Source organism: Chrysemys picta, chromosome 1 (assembly GCF_011386835.1).
Source record: "Chrysemys picta bellii isolate R12L10 chromosome 1, ASM1138683v2, whole genome shotgun sequence".
Lineage (NCBI taxonomy): Eukaryota > Metazoa > Chordata > Testudines > Emydidae > Chrysemys > Chrysemys picta.
Genome location: NC_088791.1, coordinates 95,533,365 through 95,546,912, shown reverse-complemented (window position 1 = coordinate 95,546,912; position 13,548 = coordinate 95,533,365). Strand labels below are relative to the sequence as shown.

Below are 13,548 nucleotides of genomic sequence, written 5' to 3'. Positions count from 1 at the left end.
ACAAAGACCTAGATTAAGTGATTTGCCAAGGCCATGTCTATCCCAGGGATAGAATCCTGAAGATCCTGATTTTTGCCCCCTGCTCTAGGCACTAGACCTACTTCTTCCCAAGCTATCAAATCTTACTCAACTACAGCCATTTACTTTTGAAATGTCACGGAGAAACAGGGAAACCCCAATAGATGATCATGGCAATTAGAATTGAGCAAATCTTACTTTAGACCCTAATAAAATAATGAACAAATGTGAAGGGAATGAAAGGAAAAAAACTGGAAACCTTTAGAAGATAATGGTACTGACAAACTTGATTGCGTTTTTGATAGAATTACTAAATTAGTGGATAAAGGGAAAGCAGAAGATGCAATATAGCTTGATTTTTAGTGAATCGTTAGGCATGTGTTTCATGAAATCTTAATTTAAATTGGCTCGAATGTGAGCCCTGTCACATACAGTGCACCAGAAACTGAAAAGCTGCAAATAAAAAATAATTATAAATGGCAATTTATTAAATGGAGAGACGTGTTCAGTGGGACGTTAGGTTTGGTCTTATTTAACATCTTCATTAATGATCTGGAAGAGGGAGTAAAAAGCATTTTAATGACATTCCCCAATACTAAATTAAAAAACAGCCATGAGAACAGAGAAAAGGACCCTGTGAAGTGAGAAATAGGGTAGGAATATACCAAAATAAGATTAATTTGGGAAAAATGCCAGATAATGTATCTAGGGGGAAATGGTTGGAAACATGTTATTTAATGAGAAACTTTGAATTGGCAATAGTGAAAGAGACCCCGGGAGTAACAACGATAGCAAATTAGAGATGAGTTTGCAATGCAATAGGGCAGAATTTAAACAAACAGTCATTGTGGGCAGGGCCAGCTCTAGGTTTTTTTACTGCCCCAAGCAAAAAAAATTTTGGCTGCCCCTCTAGTCCTGAGGAACTGGAAATGTTAGCATCTTAAATTTATTTTATAACCAAGAGCACTGCAGTCAGCAGAAACTCCTTTTGTCACCAGTTATAATCCAAGGAATAACCACTACTCCTCAAAAAATTTGGAATCCTTGGCTATAAAATAAATTCAGTATTTCATTGATCTACTTATGGATTGGATCCTACAAACATTTATACACGTGAGTAATGTTATTCACATGAGTATTTCCATGGAGGTTGAGTGGCAGTCCTGACACTGCCATCTGTTGGCTTAGGGAGTAGCTATCCCTATAATTCTACAGTTCTGGGAGTTCCTACCAATCACATGCTGGGAACACATACCAAATAAATATCCTGAGGATTTTCTGCCAAAAGTACCTAGCTAAATATTTATGCCACACTCGTCGCATATCTGAGTACCTAACACAAACACATTACTCCGCATGGGTGTCCTATCTGTAGACCCGAACTCTTTTTCCCCTCTTCCCCTTTGCAGAACTTTCTGCAATGCCTCCAATCTTTCAGCTTTTCTCAACAGCATTTTGAACACAGCCAGAGGAGGTGAGAGTTGAGTGGATTTTGGTTTAAAGTTATCATTAATATCATGACAAAGATGGGCCTTACACTTTTTCTCTAAAAACAGTCAACTTTTTAGTCATCCTCAGCTTTTGTGAAACAGAGGGAGTTTCATAGTGGTGGGCTTGTTACCGCTAAGTCTACCTTCAGCTCCTGTTAGTTTCATTAGCAAAAATGAGGCTTAAGAGATCTTGGTCACAAGGGAGCAGTTGGCTCAAAGATGGCTCAGGCCTAACCATTAAGATATTTGAGAGTAAAGACCAGAAAAACTTCAATGGATGGTGAATGCAATGTGCACCAGTATAGTGTGTGCAGAGTCCTGTGTAGTGTGCTTACATCAGCCTGTTCTTGCCAACAACGCTGGCTACTGAGTTCAGCTTCTGACAATAGTTTTCTCCCCAAGGACAAGTGTGCTATGGTAGTCCACATATCTATCTACTGGCAGATGTTTATTTGAAAACAGAAATAATCTCTCTCCTCCTTGTGAACCAGCAGGAGGAAGGATTGGTTGGTTCCTGGGTTCTTTACTGTTGTTGGTGTATATGTTTGAGTGTAAGTGGGTGTGGCGTGTGTGTACCATTAACTTACTGAAAGAAAAACAAGTTGAAGAATTGAGTTTTACCTTTAGTTCTGAATGTGGTGATGTCTGTTGTCATACATCTCTTGTGTGGGAGTGAGTTCCATAATCTGGGGCCAATTCCTGTGGCAGGTCTGTCTTTTAATAATCCAGTGGCTGCCCCCCTAAGCAGGACTTTCCCCCTCTCCACCCAGCTGCAGCCCCGCCAGCCACCACTGCCCTGGGACACCTTTGCCTCCCGTTCCCTTCGGTTCTGTCTGGGCTGGTTCCCCCCAGGGCATGCCTTGCTCTGAGCCACTTCCCCCCTCCACTGTGCTTTAAGCGGCCAGGCTGGTCTGCGCTCCCTGGCCCGCTGGCCCGGGTGTCAGCAACTAGCCACATCTGTCAAAGCAGCTCCTCTCCGCCGCCTCATACCCACTCCCCCTGGCTCTGCCGGGCTGGGAGCCGCTCCGCGAGCAAAGCACATTGTGCAGAGCCAGCCTGGCTGCCCCCAGGTCCTAGCACTGCCTGATCCGCCCATTGGTGGATTTTTCAGGAAAAAAAGGATGGCCAGAATGCCGCCCCTGGAAATGTGCCGCCCCAAGCACGTGCTTGCTTTGCTAGTGCCTAGAGCTGGCCCTGATTGTGGGCTCTGTGCACAGAGGTATCACATCACAGAGCAAGGAGGGAGCAATCACACCATGGGCCTGATCCAAACCTCAGTGCCATCAATGGCATTTTTTTCCACTGACTTAATGGATTTTGGATCAAGGCCTATAAAAGCCCTGAAATATCAAGGGCAGTTGCCAGGCCCTCATTCCCAGGACACTTTAACAAGCCGTGATCTCTATTTTTTGCACCGATTTAAAAAAAATCTTGAAGTCAATATAAGGAATTGAAATGATGGAAATATGACAAGCATCATGAAGCAAAAACAATTGTAATCTAAGTATGTTGCATTCAGTTCTGTTCTCAGTCTATCAGAGAGCGGAATAGTCTCCCAAGGAACGTCATGGAAGCCCGGTTGCTTGGGACATTGGAGTAAAGCTACAAAGCATATAGTGCAGGGAACAACTCTGTGCTTGCCAAAGCTGAAGGAGGAGGCAGAGGAAAGGACAAGATGCTGCCTAGTCAGTCACTGCCATCTCTTACTCCATGAGTCTATAATTCTTCAGGGGAATAAGCAAACTTCATGAAAAGTGTGTCCTGTACAAGGAGGAAACACCTGTAATTCATCCCCCTGTCCTGTTCAGTCTTCTGCTTTTCCCTCTAGCATACACTCTACCCTTCCTCTATTTTTCCTCTCTCCTTCCCTTTCAGTAATGCCATTCAGTCTAGCCTCTCAACCTGCCTGCAGCAACTTATAGGCCTCAGCCCCTAATCCTGAAAGTTTAGGTCACACTTGGGTGGCTGATACTCACCCAGCAGAACCAGAGAGTCTGGATCAACCTTGTACTCTGTCTGGTAGGAGAGGCGGCTTGTACTGTTGGCGCTGGCGAGAAGCTCTCTGCAGAGAGTCATGTTCACCCTCTCAGCAGTCATCTCCTTGTGCTGACTCTCGGGGACTTGAAGGGTGAACCAGAAGAAGAAGGTCAGGGACCCCTCCCTAGCAGGGAGATAGCACATTAATTTCCTTCATCCTTTTCATTTCAAGTGAGTTCAGCACTGGTGAGAGTCACCTAGGGTGACCAGATGTCCTGATTTTATAGGGACAGTCCCGATTTTTGGGTCTTTTTCTCATGTAGGCTCCTATTATTCCCCACCCCCTGTCCCGATTTTTCACACTTGCTGTCTGGTCACCCTAGAGTCACCTCACTGACAGCCCTGGAGACAGATCTCCTCCTCTCTTTAGCTACAGATCAGACACATCAGTGCAAACGTCCCAAAGCACACTGCCCCACCAATGTGCCTCAGCCTCAGTTGGTCTTTCTGCTGAGGAAGCCATCTTGTGCCACTGGTAATGGTGGGTTTAATTATCTGGACACCTGCCCATTAGAAACTAAAATGAGATCATTAAACTTTTATAATCCACTTGAATGTGCTTCAGGTGGAAAGGACTTGTGGTCACTGCTGACAAATTGAAAATGTTGACCTTTAAGGCTCCATGTCCCATCTCCCAGTAGTGACAAGTGACTGATGCTAGACTCTGTTCAGCTGATCAGAATGAGCCTTTAATCCTGTGCAGGGACCATTGATACAGTGCAAGAGATCACAACCACCGTAGTTTCTCAGCTGAATGACAGAGAAAATGGCCCAAGCTGGGGAGTGACTGTAGGCCTGAGTGAAAAAATGTGAATGAAACATTTTCCTGCTGGAAAAAGTTTTTTTTTCTGAAATAGAAATTCTGTTGGCAAAGATTGCTGTTGATGTAATTTGCCATTGGGAAAATCAAAACAAAATGTTGGGATCATGTTGACACTAATCTCCACATCTGCCGTAGCCAGCACAGTGCCATGAGGCAGTTGTAGTTCCAAGTCCCCCCCACTCCACCTCTCCCTTATGTGCCCTGCCCTGTGAAGAACTACATCTCCCAGGATGCACCATGGTCTTTGTGGGGTTTCATTGTGTGTTGACAGTACAAAATGAATCATTTCGATTCAAGAATGTCAAAACAGTCTTTCAATAGAAAATGCTGAGACTAAACCTTTTGACATTTCCTAATTAATTTTTTTCTGGACTTTTCATTCCATAAGAAGTTTCGATATTTTGACTTTTCATCTCAGTTTGGGCTGAAAACAAACGTTGAATTATTGGAATTTCCTGTGGGATGGAAATTCCATTTTTCAATCATCTTTAGTCCAGAGCCCAGGTGGAGTAAGAATGGAGGTTGCAGCAGCTCTTGTTCAGTAGCCATCTGTTCATCTGACAAGATCACAACCTAGCTGTAACTTTCGCATAGGACAGGAGAGACAGAGCCCTGAAAAGCAAACAAATGTGGATGTAACACTCACCCGAAGGCATATACTGTGCTGGAGTTGTAATATGGATCCAGGTCCGTGACACGAATAAGTTCCCTCAGCTGTAATAAGAATGCCAACTGAAAACTAACCAGCAAGAGTACAACAGCAAACTTCCCATGGAACCCACCCAGTGCTCCAGCCCCCTCTGTTTTGGTATAACCCACCTAGTCTTCCATTCACAGAAGCACCTGTGGCCCATTCCCCCACTCAGCCTCAGCTCCCACACATGAAACCACCCTCACCATCTTCTGTAGCTTTGCTGACTCAGTCCAGAAGGCTCTGGATTCTGGCCGTCCAAGGTCCAGGGAGTACTGACAATTGAGGATCCGGAGGCTGCCGGAGTAGAACTGCAGGACGGTTGATTCCAAGTGTCGTGGTCTGTAGTCTGACAACAAAAGACACAGGTAGATTAACCCATGGATGTGGAGGACAGGGTTCTTTGGGTGGGTGGGGGAACTTAGCTAGCTCCCTAGGGAATCAGTGCACAGATGGTTGACACATGGCGACCCATCCAGGAGTCACTGATTCTCTTTGGCATCTAAATCGGCTTCCTCCTTGCTAGGACACATGAACACCAGCATAAAGAACAAAACACCATAGAACTGTTACCTAGGAAATACCAGGTCAGCACTCCAGCTCCAGCCAACACCACAAGGACTATCCACAGGGGTGCATAGCGCAGGCAGTTGCGAGCCTTGCTCTTGGGTTCATCCTCAGATGGGGTGTGTGCATCTTCCTCAGCCTCCATCATGGGCATCTAGTCAGGCAGCAGACCAAGGATCAGGCTATATTATCTTTGCATCCCTTGCTCCCTTCCTATGTGTCCTTTATCATCTATATGCTCCTCTTCCTATTTGTACATCCCCTTGTTATCTATGCATAGGGCCCTACCAAATTCGCGGCCATGAAAAACACATCACAGACCGTGAAATCTGGTCTTTTCTGTGCTTTTACTCTCTACTATACAGATTTCATGTGGGAGACCAGCATTTCTCAAATTGGGGATCCTGACCCAAAAGGGAGTTGCCTGGGAGTTGCGGTATTGCAACCCTTACTTCTGCGCTGCCTTCAGAGCTGGGCAGCCGGAGAACATGGCTATTGGCTGGGTAGTCAGCTCTGAAGGCAGCACCCTGTCAGCAGCAGCACAGAAGTAAGGGTGGCAATACCATACCATGCCATCCTTACTTCTGCGCTGCTGCTGGTGGTGGCTCTGCCTTCAGAGCTGAGCTCCCGGCCAGCAGCTGCCACTCTCCAGCTGCCCAGCTCTGAAGGCAGCGCCACCACCAGCGCAGAAGTAAGGGTAGCAGTACCGCAACCCCCCTGTACACACAATATCTTTGTGACCCCCCTAAAATAACCTGGTTCCCCCCCCCAAAAAAACTCCTTTTTGGGTCAGGACCCCAACAATCACAACACTGTGAAATTTCATATTTAAATAGCTAAAATCATGAAATTTACGATTTTTAAAATCGTATGACTATGAAATTGACCAAAATGATCCATGAATTTGGTAGGGCCCTAGCTATGCCAAATCCCTAGGACCTTGCTCATTGCTTACACAAGCAAAACTCCTGTTGAAGTCCCGCAGGAATTTATTCAGTCATTACTTAGGCAGAAGCTGAGAGAGACCTTTAGGATCATGCCCTATCCATCCTCCTGCTGGCTCTGTGCCTCTAGTGTCTGTACGTCCTAACTTTTTAATACATTCCCCAGCATACCTGCGTCTGCCCCCAAATGTCACTGAATGCAACAGCATCACCTATGCAGACTGCTGAGCTCCAGGGGTCTGCAAGGCAACAGGAATGCTTTCAAATGCTGCATAACCCACTCTAAAGTAGCTCCTTGCTACCCCACCTCTCCCCCCTCCCCACTGATGGATACTAGGGAGTGGTGACCCCCCCCCCATGGTAATTCAGCCGTCTACCTTCCAGATGGCCATCTTTACCCCTCCTCCCACAACACCTGATTGTCTGACTTATTCCTGCCTACTCCCCTTCCTGTAATCGCCCGTGATTCTCTGCTAAGAAGTACCATAGCCTACCAAGACTGGATGCTCCTGGGCTGGCCTCCTCAGACACTTTCCCTCTACTGTCCCTTAAGAGGCCCTGTGAAAGTCCTGTCACCCAATAACATACTAGTAGAGGCCAAAGGATTTGCATGTCGACATATGAGTGTGCCTGGATGTGAATGTGAGGGGGTGTGCGGGGGTGCCGGAGTGTGTGTTAGCATGTTCCAAAGCCTGTTTACATGGTGCTCTGCCTGCCTGGAGGACACACACGTGTATGTTAGTGAGTTATGTGTATGCATGGGGCTGTGCCTGGGTGTGTTAGAGTGCAGGGGTGAGGGGTGCATGTGAGTGCCTGTTAGAGGAGGTCCCTAGGGGGCTGAAGCATGTGGATGCACATGTTTGTGCACACATGGAAGTCTGTATTAACGTGTGTGCTGCATGACCATATGAGAACAACAAGGGCAGCCAGCATTCCTTATTCACTCCGATACTGAGGCTCCTCCCAACCCTCAGCTTTGCTCCTCAAATACAGAGACACATGTAAAGAGTGTTTAAAAAAAAAAGCAACTCAATGGAAACATCTAACTTAACAAGAGCAGGCACAAAGACAACAGTGAATCCATTAACACCACCACTTCCTGTCTCCTACAACCCTCTCACATGCAGTAGAGATCGAAATACACCGATGTTGCTCTTCACTGTGATCTCCTTTCAGCTGACGTTCCTCAGGGGTATCCCCTGCCCCGGAGCAGGAGGGAGGAGGTGAGGGTCTCTACTCCACCTTCAAGGGATTCCTTCAAAACAACAGCCGCATAAAGAACCACAGACTGATCAAAAAGAGCCTCCCTTTGCTAGAAGATCAATTCTAGGCACTGGGGTTTCCCCCAAAGCTACAGACCTACCTTTGAAACCTCCAGCTCTGCGTGTGGCCGGGCGCATACACATTGGTAGACATGTGTTTACTCAAGCCCAAGGCCTCCCTGGCGATCAATAATGTGAGGCCGTGTCTTTGTTTTGGCCTTTGCCCTGTCCGGCCCTACAGAGAGGGCTGAGCGTGCTCAGGAGAGACACAGCTTTCTCTAATGGAGGATGGCTCAGAGGGGAAGGAGGTTTGCCAAGAGAGGATCTGCAGGCTGTGAAAAGATGATGCTGTAAACAGCCTGGGTAACAGTCCCCCATCCCCTGAGAAGCCTAACCTGGAAGGCAGGTGCAGACAGATCACAGATTCCCTCTGTGGGGCAACTAGTTGCTCAGCAACTGCTTTCTGTCTTAGTTACACTCCTGGGTCCCAGTGGAGATAAAAGGCACAAATGGCACTGAGAAGAAAAGGCTTGTTCAGACGGGGGAGGGGGGAAAGGGGGCTCTTGCTGAAGGCAGTGGGCTGTACAAAGGAGGGACAATGGGAGGTGGCAGGGGCTAGCACTGTCCAAACTAATAGCACTGGTAAGAACTAGGCAAAGCTTTATCAGTGCCCCTCAGTCCTGACCCGTAATGCTCCCTGCCACTCCAATTCTGAGCCACCCCCGTCTCTTCTTTGCCATTTCTCCTCACCCTCACCTTATAGCACCCTTACTAATCCAATCCTAGGCTCCCACGCAGCTTTGCCAATGCCCCTCACTCCAGTTTGGAGCATCCCATTTCTTTAGCCCCAGGCTCTCCATACAGCTCTGATAATACATCTCACCCGACTCACCTTCTGGTGTATAGTCCAGGGACCCCACTGTACATGCACCTTGTGCTCTGTAAATGCACCTCATTGATTACTAGAAGTAACTACACTTTAACCATAAATAAATAAAGGCCAAATCAAATGGGGAGACAAGGTGGGTGAGAGACAATATCTTTTATTGGACCAACTTCTGTTGGTGAGCGAGACGAGCTTTAGAAGTTGGTCCAATAAAAGATTTTACCTTATCCATCTTGTCGCTCTAATATCCTGGGGCCAACATGGTTACAACAACACTGCAACAAAGTAAATGGAGTCACCTCAGTGATAATTGTTAGTGGAAATTGCCTCTTAGTTGACAGAGGTTACCTTGATATAGCTCTCCCTTGCTATGGGAGAATTTGATCACTAGTCTGTTATTAGCTGGTGAGGAATAGCCTTCCAGTGGGAGGTCAGTGGTTCCAATCTAGCCTCGGGCCAGTTGAGAATTAAATCTGTTACTATACACAAAAAGAACAGGAGTACTTGTGGCAGGAACAGTATCCCCGATAATGTCACGGCAAACCTGGTGGCTGAACTTCGTGACTTTGTCCTCACCCATAACTATTTCACATTTGGGGACAATGTGAACCTTCAAATCAGCGGCATTGCTATGGGTACCCGCGTGGCCCCACAGTATGCCAACGTTTTTATGGTTGACTTAGAACAACGCTTCCTCAGCTCTCGTCCCCTAATGCCCCTACTCTACTTGCGCTACATTGATGACATCATCATATGGATCCATGGAAAAGAAGCCCTTGAGGAATTCCATCATGATTTCAACAATTTCCACCCCACCATCAACCTCAGCCTGGACCAGTCCACACAAGAGATCCACTTCCTGAACAATACAGTACTAATAAACGATGGCCACAAACACCACCCTATACCAGAAACCTACTGACCGCTATACTTACCTACATGCCTCCAGCTTTCATCCAGACCACACCACTTGATCCATTATCTACAGCCAAGTTCTACGATACAATCACATTTGCTCCAACCCCTCAGACAGAGACAAACATCTACAAGATCTCTATCAAGCGTTCTTATAACTACAATACCCACCTGCTGAAGTGAAAAAACAGATTGACAGAGCCAGAAGAGTACCCAGAAGTCACCTACTAGAAGACAGGCCCAACAAAGAAAGTAACAGAACGCCACTAGCCATCACCTTCAGCCCCCAACTAAAACCTCTCCAGCGCACCATCAAGGATCTACAACCTATCCTGAAGGACGATCCATCACTCTCACAGATCTTGGGAGACAGGCCAGTCCTTGCTTACAGACGGCCCCCAAACCTGAAGCAAATACTCACCAGCAACCACACAACAAAAACACTAACCCAGGAACCTATCCTTGCAACAAAGCCCGATGCCAATTCTGTCCACATATCTATTCAGGGGATACCATCATAGGACCTAATCACATCTGCCACCCTATCAGAGGCTCGTTCACCTGCACATCTACCAAAGTGATATATGCCATCATGTGCCAGCAATGCCCCTCTGCCATGTACATTGGCCAAACCAGACAGTCCCTATGTAAAAGAATAAATGGACACAAATCTGACGTCAAGAATTATAACATTCAAAAACCAGTTGGAGAACACTTCAATCTCCCTGGTCACTCAATTACAGACCTAAAAGTTGCAATATTACAACAACAAAAAACTTCAAAAACAGACTCCAATGAGAGACTGCTGAATTAGAATTAATTTGCAAATTGGACACCATTAAATTAAGCTTGAACAAAGACTGGGCGTGGATGAGCCATTACACAAAGTAAAACTATTTCCCCATGCTTATTCCCTCTCCCCCTCCCCAGTTCCTCATATCTCCTTGTCAATTGCTGGAAATGGGCCATTTTCATTACCACTACAAACAATTTTTTTCCTCTCCTGCTGATAAAAGCTCACCTTAACTGATCACTCTCCTTATAGTGTGTATAGTAACACCCATTGTTTCATGTTCTCTGTGTGTGTGTATGTATGTATAATATATATATAGTGACAAAGTTCCTCCTCTACTTTGGTGGGTCCTGCACTTATTGGCAGATTTGTGCCCTTCACAGATTCACCCTGTGGGTCAGGAAACAGTCCAGAGACCTTCCCCTCCAGTAGAAGCTATAGTCCAGGTCAATTCCTCCTGTGTTTGATCAGGAGTTGGGAGATATGGGGGGAACCCAGGCCCGCCCTCTACTCCGGGTTCCAGCCCAGGGCCCTGTGGACTGCAGCAGTTTAGAGTGCCTCCTGGTACAGTTGCATGACACCTACAACTCCCTGGGCTACTTCCCCATGGTCTCCTCCCAACACCTTCTTTGACCTCACCACTAGACCTTCCTCCTGATGTCTGATAACACTTGTACTTCTCCGTCCTCCAGCAGTACACCTACTCACTCTCAGCTTCTTGCACACCTCTTGCTTCTAGTTCCTTACACACTTCCTCTCCTCTGGCTCCCCCTGGCTTGACTGGAGTGAGCCCTTTTATAGCATCAGAAGGGCCTTAATTAGAGTCAGGTGCTTAACTGCCTCACCTGACTCTTAGCAGGTTTATTGGAGTCAGGTGGTCTATTAGCCTGGAGCAGCCCCTGCTCTGGTCACTCAGGGAATAGAAAACTATTTATCCAGTGGCCAGTATATCTCCCTTCTGCTACTCTGCTGTTCCCAACTGGTCTGGGTCTATCACATATCCCTCCCCCCTGCTCAACACCAAGGGGTTGGGCAGCTTGGGACGCCAGACAGTGTACACGTGATAAGCCATCGGCGTTGCCATGGTGACTCCCTGCTCTGTGCTTTATGCGGAACTGGAAAGGTTGGAGGGATAAGAACCACCTGGTTACCCTTGTGTTCTTTTCCTTGTTCCGTTGCATCCATTGAAGAGGGGCATGGTCAGTCACGAGGACAAATCTGCACCCCAGCAGGTAGTAATGCAGCGTTTCCATGACCCATTTTACAGCGAGGCATTCTCTCTCTACCACTGCGTATTTTTGTTCCCTTGGAAGGAGTTTCCTACTGAAGTAGAGAATTGGGTGTTCCTCTTCCCCAGCCATCTGCGACAGGATAGCCCCTAGCCCGACCTCGGATGCATCTGTCTGAAGGATGAATTCCTTGGTGAAATCTGGGGCTATCAATACGAGGTTACTGCAGAGGGCAGTCCATAGGTCTGCAAATGCCCTCTCTGCTGCGTCGGACCATCTGACTGGATCTGGACCACGGGCCTTCACTAAGTCAGTTAGGGGACTTGCCCTTGTGGCAAAACGGGGAATGAAACGCCGGTAATACCCCACCACCCCTAGGAATGCTCCAACCTGCTTCTTACTACTTGGTCGTGGCCAATTTTGGATGGCCTCTAACTTGTTCAGTTGAGGTTTCACCAGACCTTTTCCTACCACGTAGCCAGATATTTGGCCTCTGTGAACCCCACAGCACACTTAACAGGGTATGCCATAAGGCCAGCTCGCCTGAAGGTATCAAGGACCGCCCTCACCTTCTTCAAGTGGGTTTCCCAGTCTGGGGTATGAATCACCACATCATCCAAGTAGGCCGCAGCATAGCTGGCATGGGGGTGTAATAACTTGTCCATGAGGCGCTGAAAGGCAGCTGGGGCCCCATGTGGTCCAAAAGGAAGGACCGTATACTGGAAAAGACCCTCTGGTGTAGAGAACGCCGTCTTCTCCTTTGCATCTTCAGCTAGGGGAATCTGCCAGTACCCCTTTGTCAAGTCTAGTGTCGTTAAGTACCAGGCATTCCCCAGATGGTCTACTAATTCGTCTATGCGGGGTATAGGGTAGGCATCAAACTGGGATCTCATTTAGTCGCTGGAAGTCATTGCAGAACCTCGTGGTGCCATCAGGTTTGGGCACCAACACTATTGGGCTGGACCACTGACTGAGATTCTTCAATGATCCCCATCTCCAGCATTTTCCTGACTTCTGCTTTTATTTCCTCCCTTTTGGCTGCTGGCACCCGGTAGGGCCTCATTGTTACTCTGGCCCCAGGGTTCGTGACGATGTGATGATATGTCCCAGTTGTGCGACCCGGCTTTGTTGAGAATACATCTTGATATTGGGCGATCATCTCAGTTACCTCTTTCTTCTGGGCTGTTAGATCGGGAGACACCCTCACCGGTCCAGGGTTTTTGTTCCCTGGGTGTAGGTCTTCCTGAACCACTGTGCAAGCTTCTCGGGTATGCTAGGGTTTCAGAAGGTTGACATGATATATCTGTTCTAGTTTTCAACGTCCCAGTTGTCGCACCTTGTAATTTACTTCCTCTACGGGTTCAACTATTTCGTAGGGCCCTTGCCACTGGGCCAACAGCTTACTTTCGGCCGTGGTACCAGTACCATTACTCGGTCACCGAGTTGAAACTGACGATTTGTAGTAGGTTTGCTGGGCCTCTTGAGCCTTTTCTAGGTGCTCCCTCACTATGGGAATGACCCGGGCTATCCGGTCCCTCATCTGTAGGACATGCTCTATTATGTTCTTCCCCTCACTGGGTTCCTCCTCCCAAATTTCCTTGGCCATGTCCAGGATGCCTCGGGGGTTGCCCCCATATAACAGCTCAAAGTGGGAGAATCCAGTTGAGGCCTGAGGTACCTCCCGGATAGCGAACATAAGGTAGGGTAGTAGGGTGTCCCAGTCCTTCCCATCCCAACTTACCACCTTCCTTATCATAGCCTTGAGGGTTCAGTTAAACCTTTCTACCAACCCATCAGTCTGCGGATGATAGACTGAAGTTCTCAGGGTATGTATATGGAGCAGCGTACAAAGGTCCTTCATTAGCTTCGACATAAATGGGGTTCCTTGGTCTG

General features: G+C 47.4%; 1 protein-coding gene across 6 annotated transcripts in view; it reads right to left on the bottom strand.

The window, feature by feature from the left end:
- The window catches only part of TMPRSS6 (transmembrane serine protease 6), a 36,883-nt gene extending 25,728 nt beyond the window's left edge, over positions 1-11,155 (bottom strand). The window contains exons 1-5 of one of the 6 annotated variants that reach the window (XM_042843578.2): positions 11,135-11,155; positions 5,633-5,780; positions 5,266-5,408; positions 5,015-5,082; positions 3,485-3,669 (exon numbers count right to left, since the gene is read on the bottom strand). In XM_042843578.2, the coding sequence (XP_042699512.2) occupies positions 3,485-3,669; positions 5,015-5,082; positions 5,266-5,408; positions 5,633-5,780 (544 nt within the window). In that variant the 5' untranslated portion in view covers positions 11,135-11,155. Of the gene's footprint in view, positions 1-3,484; positions 3,670-5,014; positions 5,083-5,265; positions 5,409-5,632; positions 5,781-7,691; positions 8,067-11,134 lie in introns of those variants that run through there. The other 5 variants (XM_024100053.3, XM_042843579.2, XM_042843576.2 and 2 more) reach the window with 5 other exon arrangements.
- Positions 11,156-13,548: the final 2,393 nt, after the last annotated feature.